Source organism: Dromiciops gliroides, chromosome 4 (assembly GCF_019393635.1).
Source record: "Dromiciops gliroides isolate mDroGli1 chromosome 4, mDroGli1.pri, whole genome shotgun sequence".
In the NCBI taxonomy this organism is placed as follows: Eukaryota; Metazoa; Chordata; class Mammalia; order Microbiotheria; family Microbiotheriidae; genus Dromiciops; species Dromiciops gliroides.
The window spans coordinates 409,665,748-409,690,067 of NC_057864.1; the positions used below are offsets into that span (position 1 = coordinate 409,665,748).

The 24,320-nt window shown below is 40.6% G+C and overlaps 1 protein-coding gene across 2 annotated transcripts; it reads right to left on the reverse strand.

Annotated features, from left to right (window-relative positions):
• Positions 1 to 525: 525 nt before the first annotated feature.
• MPC1 (mitochondrial pyruvate carrier 1) lies at positions 526 to 23,752 on the reverse strand. Of its 2 annotated transcripts, XM_044001818.1 has the most exons (5): positions 23,545 to 23,752; positions 9,864 to 9,867; positions 6,430 to 6,526; positions 1,447 to 1,579; positions 526 to 1,092 (listed from the first exon to the last, which is right to left on the reverse strand). In XM_044001818.1, exons 1-5 carry the CDS (start codon positions 23,613 to 23,615, stop codon positions 1,068 to 1,070), a joined length of 330 nt encoding a protein of 109 aa, XP_043857753.1. In that variant the 5' UTR covers positions 23,616 to 23,752; the 3' UTR covers positions 526 to 1,067. The 2 variants fall into 2 exon arrangements, with proteins under 2 accessions (XP_043857753.1, XP_043857754.1); XM_044001819.1 differs by lacking the exons at positions 9,864 to 9,867; positions 23,545 to 23,752 and adding an exon at positions 9,747 to 9,765.
• Between the last annotated feature and the right edge of the window lie 568 nt (positions 23,753 to 24,320).

Here is a 24,320-nt window from a genome sequence, read left to right on the forward strand (position 1 = left end):
TTCAAATCCTAGCTCTACTAGGCCCTTTCTTCATTCGTAAAGTGATGGGGATTAAACCAGATCATGTCTCATGTCCTTTCTGGTTCTAAATCACAGCTCACAGAGGTAGGCTAGCTGACAACTCATATAAGGTGTGGCCTCCTCCAGGTCTAAGGCTACCTTCCATTTCCTTGGTTATGTATCTGGTAAGTGTCTGTTTATGTGTACTCTGAGTGTAAGTTCCCTAAGGAGAAGGGCTATTTTTGCCTTTTCTTTTCATGCACCTTCTGTTACAGCAAAAATGGAGCTCAGTCTCCCTATCTTCATGGGCTCCCACCTCTATGCATGCACATGGGCTGCCTCCCATTTCTGGAATGTATTACTTCTTCCCTACCGTTCTGAACATTTATTGAATTTTCCCCCCAAGACTTAGCTCAGGTATTCTACTATTCGATGGTGTTAAATGTTGCAAAAAACCAACAACAACAAAAAAACAAATCTCAAAGGGGATGACTCAAAGGAAATGAGGACAGAGAAATGAACAAGTTTACATTCTCAGAGGAAATTTAATATTTCAGTGATTTATTGCAATCAAATTACAGCATTTTGATCGTACATACTGCGTGGAAGTACACAGATAACTGGTTCAAACAATTACTTCATTGGAAATAAAATTTTTGTGTGCAGCCAATGACTGCTAGTTGATTTGTGACTTTTACAGAGCAAACCAAATTTTCTGCGTACCTAAGTGCTCGAAGTTGCAAGCTTTGTTCTCTTCAGTTTTTCTTAAGATAAATTCCATGATCAGGAGCTAATATACATATTATTTCAGATTAAAACCATCATCGAGACCGTTAAATTAGTTGCATAATTTGAACTACGCTTTAAAAAGAGAAAATATGTTAAGTATCTGTAAGGCAGCAAAGAGTTATTTTAGGGACTCTCAGCTCTTCCTAAAGAAATAAGTCTGGCTAATGAAAAGATGCTGTATGTCTTCCTTAGCAAGACCATGTGTGATAGAATCTGTGTCTCAGCAGCTGTGGCTGGAAATGCTGTCCCTGAAGCAGGGTACAACACCCCTCCCATTGTTATGCAGAGGCTTTTTTAGTCATCCTGTAAAGAAAAAGAAAATAAGTAAGTGAGCATATCAGGATCCCAAGGTAAAATCGATTATCTAATATTTGGGTCCAATTCTGACCCCAAAAGATTGATCCTTCTAAACCAATATTCACTAAAACCCCCAATTTTATAAAAATGCTGGATGGCTGGGTGGTCAAAAGGAAATGACTTTACAAAGTTAATGCATCAAAAAAAAAAAAAGCTTTAAATTAAACTCTCTCAGCACTTGGGTAGGCTGTCTCCTGCCTATGGAAGGGTCCTGTGGCATTTGGCAAACATCTACCCATGCTTGCTGCTGGAGATCAGGCTCCAGATTCTTTCTTCTCCTTCCCAAAACAAATGACTCACTGGTGTTTGATGAGGCGTCCACCCTGGATGAGCTGGGCTACTTCGTTCGTGGCGTGGCATGCAAAGAGAAGCCAGTTCCGAGGCTGTACCTTGTAGGCGAATCTCATGAATGTCAAAGAATAACAACAAAGGGCTGTGCAAAAAAAAAAAAAAAAGGCAGGAGAAGAGAACCTGTGAGTGGACTGACCATGGGCAAGTCACTACCCTGGGAAAGCGACCACTACTGCTAACAGTGATTTATTTACTGCTCTGTAATGCTTAAAAAAAAAAAAAAAAGTGGTGGCAGGCACAATGTAAAATGAGTGCCATTAATGACCACTATCTACACATTTTTGGGGACCAAGGTTTTCTTAGTATGTATATGCTCATTTTCTATTTACTAGCTATGTGGTCTTGAGCAAATCACTCAACCTCTCTAGGCTTTGGTTTCTCCAGCTGTAAAAAGTGGTCAGACAATGGCAGAGGAAAGACATCAAACGCACCAGCAATAAAACAAGCCTCAGAGCTGCAAAACCCACAAAAAGATGAGCTGAGATTATTTTCCAGATTAAAAGGGGGCCTTACTGGGCTACTAGTAGAGTCCAACCCCGCTATCACGCTGACACAGACCCCAGACATGCTGTGCAAGAGGAACTCACTCCTAGACTCCAAATCAGCTGTAGCAGCATCTTCTGTAACTAAGCTTATGGTCAGGTGAGAGGGCTGAATGGCTGGGGGTGGGGGGGTCTTTGGGGATCTAAGGAGGAATTTGGCTATCCCACCCCAGCAGGGAACCAGGAAGTTTCCTGAGTGGCAGGAGGCCAAGGTGGGGGGAGGGGTGCAGGCTCGTTGGAGCTAAGATCCACAGCATACACAGTGCTGCTGGCTTAGCAAGTTGACTTGAGGTTATCTTAGGACCAGAGAACAGGCCTGGCAAGAGAAAAACCTGGGACCCTCTGAAGCTTGAGACAGTGTAGCTTGGAAGTAGGGCCCCACTGTAAGAGGGAGTTAAAAGTCAAATAAAAGAGCAAGATGAGCAAGCGAAGAAAGTTGAGAACTATTGAAAGCTTCTTTAGCAACAAGGAAGACCAAGGGGCACCCTCAGAAGAGGATAACAACCTCAGGGCCCCTATATCAAAAGCTTCTAAGAAAAAATATGAATGGGTCTCAGGCCATGGGAGCACTCAAAAGGGAAGAGAAAGGAGGAGAGATAGAAGGAAGATTTAGAGAGGTGGAGGAAAGAATGGAAAGAGAAATGAGGGTGATACAGGAAAAACATGAGAAAAAAGTCAACAACTTGAAAAGCCAAATGGAAAAAGAGATACAAAAGCTCTCTGAAGAAAATTACTGGGGCAGCTAGGTGGCGCAGTGGATAGAGCACTGGCCCTGGAGTCAGGAGGACCTGAGTTCCAATCCAGCATCAGAACATTGACACTTACTAGCTGTGTGACCCTGGGCAAGTCACTTAACCCCAATTGCCTCACCAAAAAAAAAAAAAACAAACAAAAAAACAGAAAATTACTGCCCAAGAATAGGATTGAACAAAAGGAAGCTAGTGACTTTGAGAAACCAAGACACAGTAAAGCAAATCCAAATGAATAAAAAAAATAGAGAGCAATATGAAATATCTCCTTGGAAAAACAGCTGACCTGGAAAATAGATCCAATAGAGATAATTTGAAAATCATTGGACTACCTGAAGACCATGACCAAAATAAATGTTTAGACAGCATCTTCCAAGAAATTGTCAGGGAAAATTGCCCTGATATTCTAGAAGCAAAAGGCAAAATAGAAATTGAAAGAATCCACCAATCACCTCCTGAAAGAGATCCCAAAAGGAAAACCTCCAAGAATATTATAGCCAAATAACAGAGCTCCTAGGTCAAGGGAGAAAATATTGCAAGCAGCTAGAAAAATGGAATTCAAATACTGTGGAGCTCCAATCAGGATAGCACAAGATCTAGCAGCTTCTACACTAAAGATCCAGAGGGCATGGAATATGATATTCCACAGGGCAAAGGAACTGGGACTACAGCCAAGAATCATGCACCCAGCAAAACTGTGTATAATCTTTCAGAGGAAAAAATGGGACTTCAATAGAAAAGAGGACTTTGAGGCATTTGTGATGAAAATACCTGAACTGAATAGAAAATCTGACTTTCAAATACAAGACCCTGGAGAAGCATAAAAAGGTAAGCAGGAAAAAGACTTCATGAGGGATATTAAAAGATTAAACTATTTACATTCCTACATGGGATACTTCCAACTCATAAGAACTTTCTCAGTAAGGAATACACGGAGGACACAAGTCTGAACTGAATATGAAGGGATGATATCTATAAAGCATTTATTTTTTATCCTTGTTTTTTGTGGGGCAAACAGGGTGGGGTATCTTATGTGTGGGGCTGGATTTGGGCTCGGGGCCTCCTGGGTCCAGGGCTGATGCTTTGTTCACTATGCCACCTAGCTAACACATGATGAAATCTTTAAAATAGGGTTATGGGGTTGGAGGAATGCACTGGGGGAGGGGGAAGGGGAGAGGTGGACTGGGGAGAGGTAGTTCACATGAAGGAAACAAGGAAAAAGCTTATGGAGGGGAGAGGAAGAGGGAGAAGGAGTGGGGGAGTGAGTGAACCTTACTATCATCAGAATTGGCTCAAAGAGGGAATAACATACATACTCAAGTGGGTATAGTAATATATTTTTGCCCTGAGGGAAAGTTGGAGGGGAAGAAGATGGAGGGGAGGGAGAAGAGCAGAAGGAAGGAAGGGCAGATTGGGGGAGGGAGGCGTAAAAATCAAAACATTTTCAAGGAAGGTGAAGATGTTCTGCATAACTGCACATGTATGACTTATATTGAATTGCTTGATTTCATAGGGAGGGTTGAGGAGGGAGGGAGGAAGAAAAATTTAGAAGGCAGAATTAGCTCAAATACCTTAATATCATCAGAGTGGGCTCAACGAGGGAATCACATTTACACCTAATTGGGAGGAGTGATCTATCTAACCCTACAGGAAAGTAGGAAGGGAAGGGAGGGCAGAGCAGGGGAGGGGAGGGGGCAGTCAGAAGTAAAACACTTTTGAGGAGGAATACGGTAAAAGATAGAAAATAGAGTAAATAACAGGGGAAGGGAATAAGACGGAGGGAAATAGTTATGATGATTGACTATAATGTCAAAATGTATGGTACCTACTTTGTTGGGCTGTTGTGAAGAAAACCCTTTGTCAAGTTTAAGGTACTATATAAGTTATGATGAACAGGATGCTATCAGAAAAACACGGAAAGACCTACATGAACTGAAGCATAGTGAAATGTACTGTATACCAAAGAACAGCAATACTGTGAGATGATCTGCTGGGAAGCATGTAGTTATTTTCAGCAAGGCAATGATCCAATATAACTCTGAAGGACTTATGAAAAATTGCATTCCATCTACAGAGAAAGAACTGATGGTATCTGAAAACAGATTGAAACACTTTTTTTTTGACAATTCCTTAATCTGAAGTTTTGTTTATTTGTTTTCTCTCACAACCTAGCTAATGTGGGGATGTTTTCCATGAACACTCATGTATAAATTATATTGAATTGCTTGAGTTCTTGGGGGTGGAGGGTGGGAAGGGAGGGAGGAAGAGAAGTTGGAACACAAAGTTTTAAAAAATTGTTGTCAAAATTTGTTTTTACATATATTTTGGAAAATAAAATTCTAAAAAAATTTTTTAAAAAGTGTTTAGACTAGAGGATACTCATAGTCCCTCCACATTCTAAAGCAGGAGAGGAACTTTTCACTGCAGCTAGGTGGTGCACCAGGCCTGGAGTCAGGAAGACTCATCTACATGAATTGAGTTCTAACTTCAGACCCTTACTGGGCAAGTCACTTAACCCTGTGGGCCTCAGTTTCCTCATGTGTAAAATGAACTGGAAAAGGCCACTCCAGTATCTTTGCCAAGAAAACCCCAAATGAGATCACAAAAAACCCGAAAAACTGTACAACAAATCCCCCTCCCCACAGTCTGGGGAAGCTCATGAACCCCTTCTCAGAATAATGTTTTTTTTAAAAAATATAAAATACATAAGACTACAAAGGAAAGCAATTATATAGAAAGACAGTTATCAAAATATTTCAAAAAACCAAGTTAACAGACTGCAGGTCAGAACCTCTTCTAAATCTATTATTCTATGAAAATGGAGTTAATGGTGAGTGTGGAAAAGTAGAAAGAATGCTGAAGTTGTCTTTAGAACCAAGTGCTTCTACTTAATGGCTGTGTGATCTTGGGCAAGAAACTTAACCTTTGAGTCTCAGACTGGTTTGGATTCTATGGCCCCTTCCAATTCAAAATCAGATCCTGTGATCAAAGTTTTAAATAATTTTAAGTTTTGTGGCAAAGAGGGAGTGTATAATATGTGGTATGAGCATAATAAAGACCCATTCTTCATTTGAATATACTGAATGTGGGAGCCATTTCAATTCTTACAAGCACATGAAAGGAGGAAAATGTAACTAAAATGTTTCAATCAAGAGTAAAAAGTTTTCCGTGTCACTACTATTCACTGTGCCATTTTCTACTCTAATAATGACTACAATGTTAAACCTTACAAAATACGACAAACTAAATAGCAACATATACTTTGTTTGAAAGTGTCAAAATCAATTTTTAAATAACTGATGATTTTTAGCAAATGTTCTTTTTTTTTATCCTGTTACACACCCACAACACCCTTCTTCCTGAGGAGAAAAGAAAAATACAACAAATTGCATATCTAACTTGACACATTGTATTTTATTATTATTATTTTTTTTGGTGAGGCAATTGGGGTTAAGTGACTTGCCCAGGGTCACACAGCTAGTCAGTGTTAAGTGTCTGAGGTCAGACTTGAATTCAGGTACTCCTGAATCTAGGCCTGGTGCTCTATCCATTGTGCCACCTAGCTGCCCCTTTGACACATTGTATTTTAAACCAGGATAGAAACCCTAATAAAGCAGCTCATTCAAATGTTATATTCTTACCAAATGTCATTCTTCCACTAATGATCTCTGGAGATTTCTTCATATCATTAATGGCTGCAATTGGGAGTCCCCAGTTGGCTACTGGTCCCCAAAAGTGCTATAAAACAGTGAAAAAACAAAAGGGAGGGAACAAGAATCAAATCAAAATTATGAAGTGCTAAATTATTTCCTACTTTCAAAAATAACGTTGGTATGGAAATGTCTAATTATTGTCTACTTATAGCAACATTAATATTCAAATGTCTCTATTTCCTACTTTGTAAAAGTAACATTAGAATTAAAAATGTCCTTGTTACATCTAATCTTTCTTCCTTCACTACTAGCATTACTTCAATCGTATTCAAAATTTAGACATGAATAAAGTACATGAATAGGGGCTTGTAATTTTTATATTCCTAATCTAGAGCTGGAAAGGGCTTTGGGAACTCATATATAATCTTTACACAGACCATGACTAAATCGTTTTTTTTTTTTAATTTTTTTTTTTTTTTTTTAGTGAGGCAATTGGGGTTAAAGTGACTTGCCCAGTAAGTGTTAAGTGTCTGAGACTGCATTTGAACTCAGGTACTCCTGACTTCAGGGCTGGTGCTCTATCCATTGCGCCACCTAGCTGCCCCACCACTAAATCATTCTTTTTTTTTTTTTAAAGGATCTTTTTTTTTGGTGAGGCAATTGGGGTTAAGTGACTTGCCCAGGGTCACACAGCTAGTAAGTGTTAAGGACTAAATCATTATTAACCATTCCATTTAAAAATTGGGAAGGAATTAAGATTTGTCAACCTCTTAACTAACACAGTGTCATCTCTTGGAAAAAAAGAACACTTTAACCTAGCCTTATGGGGTTTCACTCACATATTTATCCTAATAAGTACTTAAATGTAGAGCCCAAAGTGCACATTATTTCTTAAGTAGTAGACTAAACAAGAAGTTATTCTCCACTTCTTACATGTGATCTTCTATGAGATCCCAAGGATTTCAAGTTAGACCTCCAACACCTTCAGTTTTCAATTATACCACATTAACAAAAATTGTGTTTAAAACAACAAAAATAATTTGTTTATATTATTACTATTTGGACCAATGATTTTTCTGACTTGAAGCCACAAGGCTCATTAGGAGGCTTTTAGAGATTTGGTCAAAGTACTAGTGTATAGTTTACTTTTTAGTTAGCATAATTCTTGCTCCTATTTTTACCGATACAGAAATAACTTGCAAATATTTTTTTAAAAAACCCTAAAAAGACCCAAACACCCCAAAACTTAATTTTAAGGCCACTATTTATAACAGTGAAAAGGATCTGTGAAAAGACACATTTGGTTTAAAAATAACTGTTTGTCATAAAACCTCTGTGATGAAAGGGTGTCTTACAGGTCACCGAGTCACACTGTGTGGCAGGATCTTATTGTTTTATGAAACTTACTCCTAAAATGCCTTATATTTGCATAAGCAGGGGCAGCTAGGTGGCGCAGTGGATAAAGCACCAGCCCTGGACTCAGGAGGACCTGAGTTTAAATCTGGCCTCAGACACTTGACACTTACTAGCTGTGTGACCTTGGGCAAGTCACTTAACCCCAATTGTCTCACAAAAAAACCCAACCAAACAAAAACAAAAACAAACAAACAAAATATTTGCATAAGCATTCTCTAGTCATCTTCTCTTTTTCTCCTTCAACCTTCTAACCCCCAGCCCCGCACCAACCTACCCAGGCTCTCTCCCTTTCCAACACACTTTGTCCCCCACATCTTTTTTTGGCCATTCTTTTATCCAGTTCTCTCATTTTGTCTTCCTTTTTGTCATCAGGCCTTCCTCCAACTGGGTTATTTTATTTTGCTCTTTTTTTCTGTTGTATCTCTCTTCCTCTGCTACATTCTTCCTGACTCTCCAAGTGGCCACTTTGTTGAGGAATCCAGGAATACCAGAAGACCTAGTGGGCTTGCCTTCCCTGATTTCTGGTACTGATTCACCTCTTGTCAGAGACACTGCTGCTAAGACAGAAAAGGCCTAGAGCAGCTAGGTGGCACAGTGGATAGAGCACCGGCCCTGGATTCAGGAGGACCTGAATTCAAATCCGACCTCAGACACTTAACATTTACTAGCTGTGTGACCCTGGGCAAGTCACTTAACCCCAACTGCCTCACCAAAAAAAAAAAAAAAAAAAAAAAAAGGCCTGTGGCATGTGGCCCTACACCTCGGTCTCCCTTGAGATATCTGAAGTCAGGGGCTGGTGAAGGCCTTGGAAAAGCTGTATCACACTGTGCTGGGGGTTCTGGTAATGTGGGGCAGAGATGGACCAAGATTTTTTTTTTTAAGCTGATGTTTCCAAGATTTATGATTGATAAAATAGCTACAGCAAAGAAGAAACAAAGTCTGTGAAACTTACTGCTAATTTGAAGTGTTTGCCTATTCTTTTTGTATATGCAAAGCAATTACTGTCCCAAATCACATAAATGTAGCCAAATACAGTTGGCATTATCTTTGGCCTACAGATGAGTGTGGGGGGAAAACTACACAGAATTTCTACAATTCATTTCACAAAACTGCTCAGTGTATAAGTTTTCTTGGGGCTAAGGCTGATCATCTAAAGTATAATTTCTGGCAACCTACTTTGCAAATACTTTATATATTTATACATAAATATATATTCATATGCACATATACATAACTTAATGGGGGAGAGGGTACAGTGAAAGAATTTAATTTCTCTATGTGCAAAAGGGTATTTAGCCTCAAAATTGCTCTATTTATTTGTGAGTGGACTTATTTCAGTTTAATATTCATTCCAAGTACTCTCAAGATGTCTCCATTCTGTAGAATGGTAGTAAATAGTCCACAGCTACATTTTACCTAAATCAATGAAACCATAAATCTGTATCTATCTGTCATTCTACCAGTGATCTAAATTAAAGTATAGTCATGGCAACACCTCTGTGGAGAAAGAAGTAGCTCTTACTTTTGCTGTCTATTTTCCTGACCTTTCTGGTTCGGGAGTTCAGTTAACTAGTAAAAATGGAAATTGCTGTAAGCTCTCTGTACATAAACAGGAGTAGGGGAAAAGCTACTATATGGTAATCATTTCTTTAGGAGTCAGGACATAATGGACTAAAAAAGAAAGGAGGTAGGGGCAGCTAGATGGCACAATGGATAATGCACTGGTCCTGGATTCAGGGGGACCTGAGTTCAAATCTGGCCTCGGACACTTGACACTTACTAGCTGTGTGACCCTGGGCAAGTCACTTAACCCCAATTGCCTCACCAAAACAAAACAAAAACAAAAACAAAAGAGGTAAGATGGGGGGCAAATTTAATCCATAACTCACCAGTCAAGGTGGTTAGATATGCTATCTCAGGCAAAGGGAGCCAGGTCAGGTGTCCATAACTTTGAAAATGAAGTAAATCTTTAAGTCCCTGAAATGAAGTACAAACAGTTTTCTTACCGTACTATTTTATGAGTGGCCATCGAAGTTCAAACAGGGAAAACATGGGGAAAAAAAAAAAACAAAACGAAGGTCAGTTGCTTTCATGAAAAATACTGGATCTATGAGTTAATCCTAACCTCATAGGTGTATCTGTACCACAGTTCTAAGTCCTTTTGCCTTAAATATGTCCAGTATTCTTTCCCCCTTCTTTGGAAGGTGCTCTAACAGGTCATATTGATATTATCTAGAGGTGGCACCTATTAAAATATTGCTATTTTAAATATGCAGAATGCTTATTATGAAAAGCTATGCCATAAAAGTTGATTCCCATAGTCATAATCATTCTAATTGCATTTCAGTGTTCTATAGCAACAAATCAACCTAATTTCTGCTCATTTAGTAACAAGATTATGGAAATGCCCAAAGCTCAACATTTAGAACACATTTAAAATTTTATACCAACTTGATTTTGATTTCTATAATAACGGCTTGTTTTAATTCTGTATCTCCCCTCCCCCCAGACACTTTTGTTGTTATAGCAAAGGCATAAAGAATGAGGCAATGAAACTGATACTTAGAGAATATTCTCAGTAACGTGTTCTCACCCCATTCAACTTTAAATAACTTGTGTTTATCAGACGTATTAGATAACTATAGTTATAAATTCTCACGTGAAAAGTGTTCACTGTTAGCAGCATTTAAGAGCCCATTTCAAACAGGGTCCATTCATATGTTCTTAGGTCCCTACATTAGAGCCAGAAGGGCCCCTGAAGCTCATCTAGTAAAGCTCCTTTATTTTACAGATGAGGGAACTGAGGCCCAGAGAAGTGAGGAAGTGACAAGGTCACAAAAGACAGAACTAGGCTTTGAACCCTCACCCAATAAGTCGGCAGTCATTTCACTAAACCACTCTTGATGCCAGGATCTCAAGTGCACCAGAATGGCAGGTGAGCGATGCTATTTAGGGAGAGAGAACAAACAAATGCCCGAAAATTCTGTTTCCTAACAAACTCAAACATAGCGCGTTGTCCTCCAGGTGAGACAGAGCCACTTAAGAGTATAAGATCCCACAAGGTGATCTTGTTGTTTAGAACTTGTTTAGTCGTTTTTCAGTCATGTCTGACTCTTCATGACCCCATTTGGGATTTTCTTGGCAAAGATATTGGAGTGGCTTGCCATCTTTGCTTATTTTACAGGTGAAGAAATCGAGGCAAACAGGGTTAAGTAACTCGCAGGGGTCCCACAGCTAGTAAGTGTCTAAGGCCGGACTTGAACTCACAAAGATGAGTCTAGGCCTGGAGGTCTATCTACCGAGCAACCAAGCTGCCAGTACAGTGAACTACTACTGTAGCAGGATGATCCAAATATCCTTGTTCAGGATGCTTTCCCCATAGCTATATAAAATAAAGGGGAGAGGAGGGGGAATAAAGTTGTTGATTTCACAGCTACATGGAAAATATGCCTTTATGCATAGAACCCAAACAAGTGTGTTGACAGTGGATGACCGACCATCTTGGATTCCCTTGTTGGGGCTTCTGCTGTAATCAATCCCTTCTCAGCTACAGGATATGCTCATAAATTTGCATTTGCTCTGAAGCAGAATTTTGTAATTTCAAATTTGTTACCTTTAAAAAAAACTTTGGTCACTGAAACTTTTGGTAATTGCAACTTTAAGCAGGGTAGAGAAGCGGCAATGGTCTTAGAAATCGGGGTTCCCTAGACTCAGGATCTGAAGACTGGGGTGCCCGTCTCTATTTTGCCACTAATAAGCTGCTTGACTTTGAATTAGAGAGTTTAACTGTAAACTATAAAGAGACTAATACTTGTCTTGCCAATCTCAGTGGGTTGGTCCAAATATCAAATTAATGTGAATCACAGATGTCTATTTTATACATATACATGCTTTGAAAATTGCCAGTTTTCAAAGAGCTATTTAAATCCAAAACAATTTAACAAATATTTGCTAAGCATTTGTCATGTACAAAACACTGTCTAACCTTCACAAACATTATTTACCAGGAACTGTGGACCTGAACACAAAAGTGAAACACTCCCTGACCTTGATTTAGTTTATATTCTACTCTTGGGGTGGTGCTGGTAGAATACAGCACAAATACAATTAAGCAAATACAAGTTCATTTGAGGAGGGAGAATATACTGACTGATGTATATAAGTGTATATATGGAAATTACTATACAAATACGTATGTGATCTTGAGTCATTTAAATAAAAACAAACCAAAAATGTTTGCCAGCAGATAGAAATACAGAAAATGTGAATACATTCCCTTTGTACCACTACTATTCTGCCAATCTTGAACAAATCAATTGGGGAAGAGAAAGCAGCTCACAACAAAAGGTCAGAATCACTGTGTGAGAAGAATGGTACATGCTAAGTATGCAGGCATGTTTTATAGGGTCCAGCATGAAGAAGTAAAATTGTGTTTCTTTGTCATGAATATTTAATATCTGCACATGAATCATCTTAGAGAAGTGCCACCAAATTTCTTCTCCCTTAGACTCCAGTTTCTCTCTCTCTCAAAGACAGCTAAAATAAAGACTACTGTTTTTTTCTTCAAAGAAACAAACAAAAAAGCAAAATAGTACAATCTGTGTATAGTGATGATTAAAACAGTACAGAAACAACCCTTCCATTCCATGAGTGTACATCATCTCAGTATGGGGAGCTCTGGGCCACTTACTCAACTCAGAGGACAGTATACGGCCCACTTATTCCACTCTGAGAGTCCAGGAAGTAAAAATTTCCTTTTTTAGACTTAATGACTATGCTCATCTTCTAGGTAGTAACTGCTAGAAGTTACTAACACTTGCTGATGTGTCAGGGACCTATTTCTAGAGAGAGGCAACATGATATAGTGGAAAGAACATTATACTAGTTCTGGACACTTGGGTCCTACCAATTACTATCCCTGCTACTAATTAGCAGTGTGACTTTGGGCACAAACCACTTGACTATTTGGGGTCTTTAGACTATTTCCCCACCACCCCTCTGCAAAATTAGGGGTGTATGTGTGTGTGGGTAGGTTGGAGAACCTGTCCAAGGTTCCTTCCAGCTCAGATATCCTGACTGCTTCTGAAATCGTGCACACACACACACATACACACAATCACATATGTACACACATGCACATACATGCCTACCTCTTTTGTATTTGAACAGAAAATTGGGTAACATGGATTGTTCTAAAAATAAGGATCCATAGATCTCTGATAACCATAATTTGGATGGCAGATGAAGCTGGGGATTAATATCTTAGAACTCTAGGAATGTGAAGTAAGTTCTGAACATTCTGAAAACTTGGGGTCTTGAAAGAGATTCTTAAATAGTAAATAATAGTGTGGTTTAATATTTAACTTCTTTTTCAGAAATAATTTTTTATATTCTACCAAAGAAGCAATTTATAAAATGACTATTATATGTATAAGATTAGGCTAGAAACTGGGATAGTTTAAATAACATATAGTCTTTCTCCTCAACAAATTTACAGTCTAGAATGGAAATATACTACATACACAAATAAGTACACTCAATCCTCAACTTTCAGAGGGGTAATGCTCCTTAAAAATAGTGTAAAAGTCAAAGACATGAATATTGATACATTGAACTTATGGGAAATAGGTGGTTAGGTTCCCACAACCACCAAAAAGTATAATCCTTTGCCAGAGACTGCTGAAAATACACTTTTCTGCACATAATTCTTTATAACAAAACATTAATTCTGATGATATGCACTTTTCCTAACATAGTAACCATAAAATAACCCATAACATACAGGGGAAGAGAAGAGGTTACTACTAAAATCACAATACTTGAAGTTGCAAAAGATAAATGCAGGAATATTGACTATATATAGGCAACTAAAATATAAAATCGTCCATAAGTACATAAAAAGTATCAAGTTCTATGGTAGAGTGAAGGTTATCAATGCCCAGAAAAAACTCATAGAAAACTTCAACTGACAAAAGAGCAGGGCAAGAGAAGAGGAAGAAGATGAGAAGAAAACAACATGAGTAAATGGCAAAGTGTCTACTATATGAAGGAATGGGGAGTAGTACAATTTAGCTGGAGCACAGAGTACATAGCGAGAGAAGTCCGAGAGGTCATTAAGTAGCAGGCTAAGGAGTGATGACAATTATGCTTGCAAATAACAAGGAGTCATTGGAGGGTTTTAAGAAAAGGCACATAACCAATCTATGCATAAAAAACTAGTTTGACAGTGGCATGAAGGTTAGATTGGAGTAAAAAAGAGAGGAAAGACAAGAAAACTTGTGAAGATGCTATTTCAATAATTCCAATTGGTGTTGCAGAGGCCCTGGCCTGGGGTGCTATTTATTAGAGAGGCTAAAGAGAAAGAAATGGATCCAAGAGACACCACAATAGTAAAATCAACCAAATCTGATAACTGATTAGATATTAGAGGGAAGGGAATATATTTAATTGTTTTTCAGTTAAAATTAAAAGAGAAGCTACTCTGATTTTAAAGGTAAATAGGCTTCAGCTCTCCAACAGGGAATTTTATCTGTGGTCTCAGGATTGGAAAATTCCCACAATGAGGCAGACTGCAATCCATCCAATTCTGATGTTGACCAATCCATCTTTTCTTTTTCTTATAAATGGGTATGAACCAGCCAATGAGGAACTGGGAAGAAAGGGAGTAACAGTTTATTACTATTATTAATTATCCTAAATTTTGGAAACAGGTAAGAAGAGGAAGACCCATAAAGGAATTTGACCTCCTACTGTTTTAAAAGACAAGTTTTAGGGGCAGCTAGGTGGCACAGTGGATAGAGCACCAGCCCTGGAGTCAGGAGTACTTGAGTTCAAATCCAGCCTCAGACCCATAACACTTACTAGCTGTGTGACCCTGGGCAAGTCACTTAACCCCAATTGCCTCACTAAAAAAAAAAAAAGTTTCACATTCTCAGCTGCTCATGGTAAAATGATAAAGTATTAGAGTACAAGAGAAAGGATATGTTTAAGAAAGGAAGAGACAAAAGAAATGAGGGAAATGGAAAGGTGAAGGAAGTATATAGTATTTTGTCTTCTGTTCCTTTAGGTCAAAAGGTAGCTTAGTTTTATGATGCTTTAAGGTTTACAAATAGTTTTCTTCACAGAAATGAAGGCTAAGGTTCAGAGAGATGAAATTACTTATCCATATTCACCTAGCTGGAGGCAGCTTGGTGGTACAGGAGATAGAGTACTGGGCCTGCAATCAGGAAGACTCATCTTTCTGAGTTCAAATCTGGCCTCAGACACTTTCTTTCCTTTTTTTTTTTTTAGTGAGGCAATTAGGGTTAAGTGACTTGCCCAAGGTCACACAGCTAGTAAGTGTTAAGTGTCTGAGGCTGGATTTGAACTCAGGTACTCCTGACTCCAAGGCCAGTGCTCTATCCACTGCGCCACCTAGCTGCCCCCCCTCAGACACTTTCTATCTGTGTGACCCTAGGCAAGTTAGTTAACCTTGTTTGCCTCAGTTTCCTCGGTTATTCTTCCCTTTTCAATGAAAATGAGGATGAAGAAAAATTGAAGTTGTCAGTCCTATGGTTAAATTGCTCAAACTCTATGGGGTTAATGATTCTACATTTGTTTCCTCACTCATTGTAGGTATCCTGGTTTTTGTACTTTGGGATTCCACTGTGAAAATTTCAACCCTAGGTGTGCAATGAGGTTCCTGAGACAAGCTTTCTCAGATGGGACCCAAACCATGTTGTCTGTACTTACAGATCAAGTAATCCTTTGTATTATATACCTATAAATAAATCTGAAGTTAATGTGGTGATTTCAAACACTCTCGAGTTAATGAACTGTGCTAATTTTAGCTGCCAAGTTTCCACAGTATCCTCAAGAACATATTGCTGTGTTCTAGACTAGAGGTCAGGATAATAATGAGAGACCTAAGGGAGACTCTGAGACTTTTCCAATATTAGATTGGATTCAAAGGATGTGCAATGTGGGTAGGTAACATAGTGAAACAATCAACTTGTAGTCAAAAGGTACAGATTTGAGTCCTGGCTTCAAAGATGACTATGTGAATTTTTGTTTTTGTTCAATTGTGTTTGGCTTCACAAATCTATTTGGGGTTTTCTTGAGAAAGATACTGAGTGCTTGCCATTTCCTTCTGCAATGGATTAAGGCAAACAGAAATCAGTGACTTGCCCAGGGTCACACAGCTAGTGAGGCTGGATTTGAACTCAAGTCTTCCTGACTCCAGTCCCAGCATTCTATGCCCTGAACCATCCAGCTGCCTCTAATATATGCCATGAACTCAAAAAATAACAGAAGCCCTGGGTTCAAATGCTACCTTTGAGACTTACTAGCTACCTGCATATGTAATTTAACTTCTTAATATCAGTTTTCTCATATGTAAAGTGAAGAAAATAACATTTATTCTATAAGGTTGTGAATATAACATGAGACATATGCAGAGGTTTTGCAAATCTTAAAGGACTCTATGCCATCTATTATTAATGGCTGCTACTACCCAGAAAAAACTGAATAGTTTCTGCTCTCAAGAAGTTACATTCTACTGGGCATATACAACCTGTGCACACATAAGTAAAAGTACAAAGTAACTTCAAGAGGTAGTCGTCATCAAATAAGGGGGATCAAGAAAGACCCCATGTTGGAAGAAGCCCCTGAGCTGTGTTTTAAAGGAAGCTAGGGGTCTGAAGAGGCAGCAATGAGGACAAAGTGCATCATGGGGGCCGTGGTAGGGAAAGAATTGTGCAAAGGCATGGAAAGGTGAGCTGCCACACCTGCCCATATGTCTTTCATGTGTGTATATGTATGTGTGTGTATTATGCTAATAGCCTATAAGTTTCTTGGAGGCAGGGACCATTTAATTTCTTTGTTATTGTTTGTCCTTCATTCTTGAAGAGGACCATGACATCAGAGTGATGTCATGACTTGCAGTGAATTAGATTTAAGTGAGGGAGGGCTGTGTCAGGTCACCAACTTCACTCTCTTCTCTTCCAGAGCCATCTGGGTCCAGTGGCAAGATATATATCAGGACGACTGGAAATGGCCCCAGATGTTTATGGCAATTGGGGTTAAGTGACTTGCCCAGAGTCACACAGCTAGTAAGTGTTTGAGGTGAGATTTGAACTCAGGTCCTCTTGACTCCAGGCTGAGTGCTCTATTCACTGAGCCACCTAGCTACCCCTTCTTTCTTTGTATCCAGTGCCCAGCATAGTGCCTGGCACATTAAAAGAACTAAATATTTATCTGATGTGGCATCTTGAGTTCAGGAACTGGTAGTAACCCAATTCTGGGCTGGAATACTGAACAAATGAAGTGAAGAATTATGAAATAATCTTGAAAGTTAGGTGGCAACCATATCAAGGAAAGCTTCAAACATCATCTGTATTTCATCAAAGACGATAGGGAGCCACTAGAGATTCTGAAGTAGGAGAGAGACATGGTCAGACCTGTTTTAGGAAAACGATTTTGGTAATGTATACAAAATAACAGCAATATTGTAAGATGATCTGCTGTGAATGACTTGGTTATTTTCAGCAATGCAATGATCCAAGACAACTCTGAAGATTTTATGAAAAATGCAATACATCTACAGAGAATGGATAGTATCTGAATACAGATTGAAGCATAATTTCTTTGTTAGTTCCTTTTATCTGAAGTTTTGTTTTTGTCTGTTTTCTTTTACAACCTGGCTAATGTGGAAATGTTTTGCATGACTACTCATGTATAGCTTATATTGAATTGCTTGAGTTCTTGTGGGGATGGGGAGGGAGGGAGTAAGAGAATTTGGAACACAAAGTTTTAAAAAACTGATATCAAAATTTGTGTTTTACATGTAATTTGGGAAAATAAAATTCTAATTATTAAAAAGAAAAAAAAGAAAAAGATTTTGGCAGCTATGTGTAGGATGGATTATGGAAACCAAATTATAGGTTTTGCAACAATCCAGGTAAAAGGTGATGAGACCAGAAACTCATTCTTCCATTTAGCTATCTCACCCAGAACACCGAGGTCTAGTAGTGTGGACATCTTGCCAAGTGCCATGATACTGCATATGTTTCTTTCTCCTACCTTCTACCCAGAATCCCAATAATTCAGAATCAGACTGACTAGGCCAAAGCTCCCTTTCTTAGCCACCATTTCCTACTCCCTCACACCCATCTATGTCATCCCTCTCTAGCCCTAATCTCCCTTTTCCATGGAGCAAGCCTGCCTTTGTGGGCTGGTTACATAAGACTCCCCGTCATGTACTCTATGCTTCAGCCAAACAGGCCTACTTGCTGTTCTACATCCTACCTCTTGTCTCTGCTTTTCCACAAGCAATAATATCCCATGTCAGGATAGTTCTCTACTGCCAGCTCTGCTCTTCAATTCTTAGTTTCCTCCTGCTTCCTCGAGGTGTTAATGCTCCCTTCTCCTCCCAGCTCTAATCACACTACATTTGTTTTGTTTTGGAGAGGGATGGTACACATCTTGTTTATCATTCTGATACCTTTTTTTTGTTGGTGGTGGTGGCGGGGCAATGAGGGTTAAGTGATTTGCCCAGAGTCACACAGCCAGTAAGTGTCAAGTGTCTGAAGCTGGATTTGAACTCAGGTCCTCCTGAATCAAGACCCGTGCTTTTATCCACTGTACCACCTAGCTGCCCCTGACTTCCTGTTTATCAATAAATATTTTAAATCCCCCTAGTAGAATATAAACTTCTTGAGGGTAGGAACTGTCTGTTTCACATGTATAACCCCAGTGCTTGGCACATAGTAGGCACTTAAGAATGAGGTGGGGCGGGGGGAAGGAAGAGGATGTTAACTTGGTTGTTAAATTGAGTAACTAGGACAGTATTATTGTCAAAAATAAGGTTATTTGTTGGAGGGAGGGGAAAACAATGAGTTCTATTTGGGAAATATTGAGTTTGTGATACCAGTGGGGTCAATGAGATGCCAAGATGTCCAATTGGCAAATGATATTGCAGTACCAGAGCTCAGAAAAGAAATTAGGGCGGGACATATAGATTTAGGAATCATTTCCATAAAAGTAGCTGAACCCAAGGGAGCCAAGCATAAAAAGAGGGCTGGGAGAATAGATGTTCTTGTGGGGCCAAAGAGAATATCCATTTAGCAAACATCATGTGATTAAAAAAAAAAAGAAATACTCTTTTTAAAAAGTTCTGGTTTAGGCTAGGATTTAGTTAAGCAAATTCCTGCACAACACTAAAAATTGCAGATGAACCTAGCAGAGTCTCAGTTTCTTAAAATAGGTAAACAGAAGAGGAAAACATTTGTAGTACCTGACAGAGCTGCTGCTAAGACTTAAATGAGAATACCCATAAAGCACTGTCTGATATTACTAAATGAAACACTCAAGTCCAAGACATTGTGCTTATGCTGTGATCTCTCCCTCAGCTGACCATATCTATCTTACAGGAAACCCGATTCTTCTTACCATGAAATCAGTCCAGGCACCAACAACCTACCTGGAAGAAATTCATCCTCATTATAGGAATAGAAGCTTGACGGCATCTTAGAAACTCAAAAAAGTAATGTTACAGCAAAGTCACAGCATAGATAGCAACAGGGGTTTCAGTTAAAGTAGTGTTTCTCAAAGTATGGGCCACCAAAAAGAAGTTGACAGCAGAAGTATCTAATGTTATCAGCCACAGGTTAAAGGAATACTCTTCAAATGATTTAGAAGTCTTGCTATTAAGTTTTTGATGATCCTGTTAAGACTGATGCGATGGGAGAAGTCTTTTCAGGGGTGACAGTTTCTATCAGAAAAAAATAGATCTAGGAAAAGAAGTTGGGGGAGGTGGCTATACCACTTATGTCAAATCCCAATCAGCTAAGTCTTTTCTGGTCATCCTGAAGTGACCCTAAAGGCACATAAAGCACAGGCTGGGCCAAAAATGAAATCATACTCAGTCAAGATATGAAGAAAGTTCATGAATTCTCTTTTGATTCTTTGTGGTGACAAATAAGACCATATAGCCTGAAAATTTTGCCTATATGCCTGGTGAATGAAAAACAGACATATAGTGACTGTTCCTTTTGCAAATTCTAAGATTGTGATTCCTTCCATCTCTGGGGGTAGCCCCAACTTATTCTCAAGAACTTTAGGTCTGGTTGCCCTGGTAGGGGAAGGCCTCACAATACTTTCAGGGAATCCTTTTTCAGGTATGGGTTGGATTAGATAGCCACAGAGGTTCTTTTCAATTCTCAAACTGTTATTGTGTGAAAACATCTCCATTCTTGACATCACCAAATCATGTGTATGTCTCTACAATACATATTTGTCATTTTAAAACCCCCTCCAGGTATCAATTTCCTCACATGAAAAATATGGGGAGATTAAAATGACCTCCAAGATATCTTCCAGCTCCAGAGTTATTAGTTTCAGTTAAAGCAGTTAATAGAATTATAAGATCCTTTAGTAGTAGAAATAGGTAAATCCTAAAGGAATGGACAGCTAAGGTGCTGGATAGAGTGCTAGGCCCAGAGTAAGGAAGACTCATCTTTTGGAGTTCAAATTTGGCCTCAGAAACTTAGTGGCTGTGTGACCTGGCCAAGTCATTTAACTGTTTGTCTCAGTTTCTTTAGAAAATGGCAAATCGCTCCAGTATCCCTGCCAAGAAAACCCCAGATAGGGTCATGACTTTAAAATGACTAACCAACAAAAGAAGAGAAAAGAGAAAATATTTTCATTTATATGATAGCCATTTAACAAACTTCTTCCAGAATTTAAAAGAAAAACAAAACTTGTTATGTTACCTTTCTGTAAGTGCCTATTAAATTAGGCCTCATTTTACTAGCAGAAAAAACTACAGCAGTAAATGGCTTAAGTAACATTCAAGGCTGTAAGTTGTTTCAACAGCAGACATCTATCTGCTTACCTCTCAATTACTTTAAGGTTGCTTCCTCCAAAAGGACTACTGATTTTTTAATTTAAAAACAAAACAGCCCACCCACAAAAATTATTCTTGGATATAGTTTCTTCCTTTGTTTATTTCTCATCTGAAGATATAGAAGTATTGACAGTCAATAGCTTTTATTCCCTAGTTCACTGAGAGGGTACATTACATTTCTTAGAGATCTACTAGTAATCGGAATTGGTATTATAGTATTTTCCAAGGAAACACAGAATTACAAAATTAACATTGACTGAATTGTCCTAATACACCATATCTGTACAGGGCCTTTGGGGCTGAGACCAGTGACAAGGCAGAGTTCTCTAAAATTCTTTCTCCAATTTACAAATTTTTGTATTAAAAATCAGTTAACTTAAGAAAGCTAGCTCCCACCTAGTCTTCCCACCAAATCTCTATGCATTAGTCATGCTCCTAAATGGCTTCTATGTTTTTAAGTAGTGATTTCAAATGAGTTGTGCTAGATATGCTAAAAGGAAAAGCTTACAAATGAAAGTTAAATGGGGCTGAAAATAGATCTAGTCAAGTGGGGCTTTTCACCTTGAATGTCCTTTCACTATTAAAGGAAACATGTGAAAGATAGAGATAAAGAGTTTAAAAAAGTGATATGTGGAGCTTTTCTAAATCACATTACATACACATGCTCAGTCAACAATATAAAGGCAGTGTGGCTATTTAAGATGAAATAATGCCCCCTCTCCATTTTAATGTAAAGTTCTTCTATTACACGAAGAGTAGACTTGTGTTTAGTCACATTTTTACCAGCAGGGTCTTGTTGGTGTCCATACTGGTTGCTTTTAACCCCCTCAGCAGCTGGGACCCGAGAAGAGGTTGAGGTCAAAAACAAGGTGAATAGATGGTGACTTTTCTCATGACACTTTGGTTATTTATCCTGATATAAAGTCACACCTGTATGACATGTGAATGAAGAATGCATAACTGGCAGCGGGCCATTCCTGGCTCGCTCTCAGATGAAGGTTCCTCCCATCTCCATGGAGAGGTTCCAGCCACCTCCCTAGCATCTATGTATGGTGTGTAAGGCCTCAGGGATAAAAAGACCAAAAAAATAAATAAATAAAATAGGGCTTTTACTGAGGAGATACAACTTGTACACCAAGAAGTAAATGCAAAGTATATACAAAACGAATACAAAGTAAGGTGGAAAGGGAAATACCACACACTCCAGGAAGAGAGATCTGGAAAGTCCTCAAATAAGAGGCCCCCACAAGCCTAAAACAATTGGGTTTCCAATCCTGATCCTTCCTTAATAAGCCACTGACCTGGTACTAATTTAATTTACGTTTCAGGACCTCAGCTATAAAATGGGCAGAGAACAATTCCTACTACCTATTCCACTGGGGCTGTTGTAAGGTCAACATGAGAATGCAAACACAATATAACCTATTAATACAGATAAATTGCAAATGAGTTAACAAGTACCCATAAATGTAAATGTACATCTTAATGTTTTTCTCCAAACAAGGGCTTTTCCTAGCAAAAATAAAGCTTAGAATAACGTGGTCTTAAGTCCAGCACACACAAGTTTTCTTTCCCAACTTCTAAAAGATAAACAGGTTCCAAGCCATTTTAGTTATAAGCCACGGGGTAGGCGGTCAGGCCTCCAGAAGGCCACGCAATTCCTCACTAATAGGGACCAATCAACCTCGCAAAGGTGCTCAGCCAAAGGCCCAAAGCTTACCAGCCACGGACTAAGACCAGAACTTGACCTGCCCCAGTCCCGATACTTTCACCCCCGAAGGTCTGGGTGGGAGGAGGGAGATCGATAAGCATATCAGCATATCTGCCCCTCTCTCTCTCTGTTTCTGTCTCTCTCTGTCTCTGTCTCTCTCTCTCTGTCTCTCTCTCTCTCTCTCTCTCCCCCCCCACCCCCAACCTGGGACAGTGACTTCCTGAAATCCACCGTCCATTAGAGGAAAGAGCGCAGGAGGACATGGGTTAGGAAGATCTGGGTTTAGATGATACCTCAGATGATTAGTAGCTATGTGGCCCAGGCTAAGTGACTTAGCCTCTCTGTACCTTAGTTTCCTTTTCTGTAAAATGATCGGGTGGTACTCATGGGCTCTAAAGTACTTTCCAGGTCTAAACCTAGGATCAAATCCCTCCTCAGGCTCTTAATTGTGGTGTGACCCAGGACAAGTCACAACCCCTTGATGCACACACCTGGTTGTGTGACCCCGGGCAAATCGCCTAAGCCCTCTGTGCCTCAGTTTCCTCGTCTGTAAAAAGAGAGGGTCGGACTGCTGCTTCGATAGCAGGGAAAGGGGATCTGAGTCCGGAGCTCACCCCTCTACAGACACGGCCCAGAAATACCCCTTGGAGAGAAAGTCCCCCTCCCCGCACTACCCCTGCCCCCGCCCCCTGCTGCTGCCATTGCGAAAGGGTGACAGCCTCCGCAGCCGAGTGCCCCGCGCCGGAGCTCGGGTCCCGGCTCTGACCCGTCTTAGTCAGGGCGTCCCAGGACCAGCTCGAGTCCCCGAGCCTCAGTTTCCTCAAGTGCAAAACAAACCACTGAGGGCGGGGATGCTGCAGCCCGGCTGCAGACCTCACCGCGCAGGGCTGGGTCCGGAGGAAAACGCTCGACGCCCGCCGGCGGGGGCTCGCCCTCGCCTCCCCGCCGTCGGCCCTAGCGGAATCGAGAGCCGGCGGGTCCAGCCGCCGCGCGGGTCTCACGCCGGGGCTACCGCCCACGTGTCCCGGGACGGACAGCGGCGAGGAGGGGACCGGGGGCTTACTCTCCCCCTCCCGAGGACCCTCCTCGTCACCTCATCAAGTAGTCCCGGAAATCCTTGCTCCGGAGATAGTCGGCCGCTTTCCGCGCCAGCGCCCCCGCCATGGCTGCTGCTTGCCGCCGCTTCGGCTCAACCTCAATGACAACCCTGCCAAGCCGCCCCGGGCGGGCAGCAAGCTCCCCTCCACCACCCTCAACGATAGCGGCTTCACCACAGCGCCGTCCTCGCTTTACGGCAGCCTCCTTTTTTCTCACCCCCAGTACCCCCTCCCGTCTCCCGGGTGATTAGCCCCAGGGGGAGGAGCGGCCGACTGATTGGTTCCCTGCATCCTGCACACCCCTTTCCCTCACCTCTGTTGTTGGGTGAGGGGAGGGGGCCGTAAAGCACCGCCTAATCCACTTTGAATGCCAATTCCCCCGCCCGGAGGAAAAGGGGGCGGGGCGAGAACCGCTGCGGGCTCCTCCGGGTTGGCTGAACGACTGGGTCTCCACCCATTGGCTGAGCTCGGCGTGGTCTGCTCCCCAATTAGCGGCCTGTCTGGAGGCTCGATGTCCCGCCTCGTTATTGTTCTTTTTGTCTTCCCTCAAGGGCGCCCTTGGAGAGCTCCAGCTGCAGATCAGGCTATCACGCGAGCGCCGCTCTGCCTCCTCCTCCCCGCCCCCAGCCTGAGTCACCTCTATGCAGGCAGTCCCAGCGGGCTGCTCTTCTAATGCAGCATCCCCCAGGACTCCGAGTGCCGGCCACTCTAAAAGCCGAATCCACCTGCTAATGTCCCCCTCCCCTTCTGCTGCTGAGCAGACGTCACTAGT

Bases quoted from the DNA above. Each gene is read 5' to 3' on its own strand.
- MPC1 (XM_044001818.1), bottom strand. From the start codon at position 23,615: ATGGCGGGGGCGCTGGCGCGGAAAGCGGCCGACTATCTCCGGAGCAAG. The intron at 1,580-6,429 runs GTAAGAATATAA...TTTTTTGCACAG, and splicing joins TAGTGGAAGAATGACATTTG to CCCTTTGTTGTTATTCTTTG. The intron at 1,093-1,446 runs GTGAGTCATTTG...TTTTCTTTACAG, and splicing joins GGACGCCTCATCAAACACCA to GATGACTAAAAAAGCCTCTG.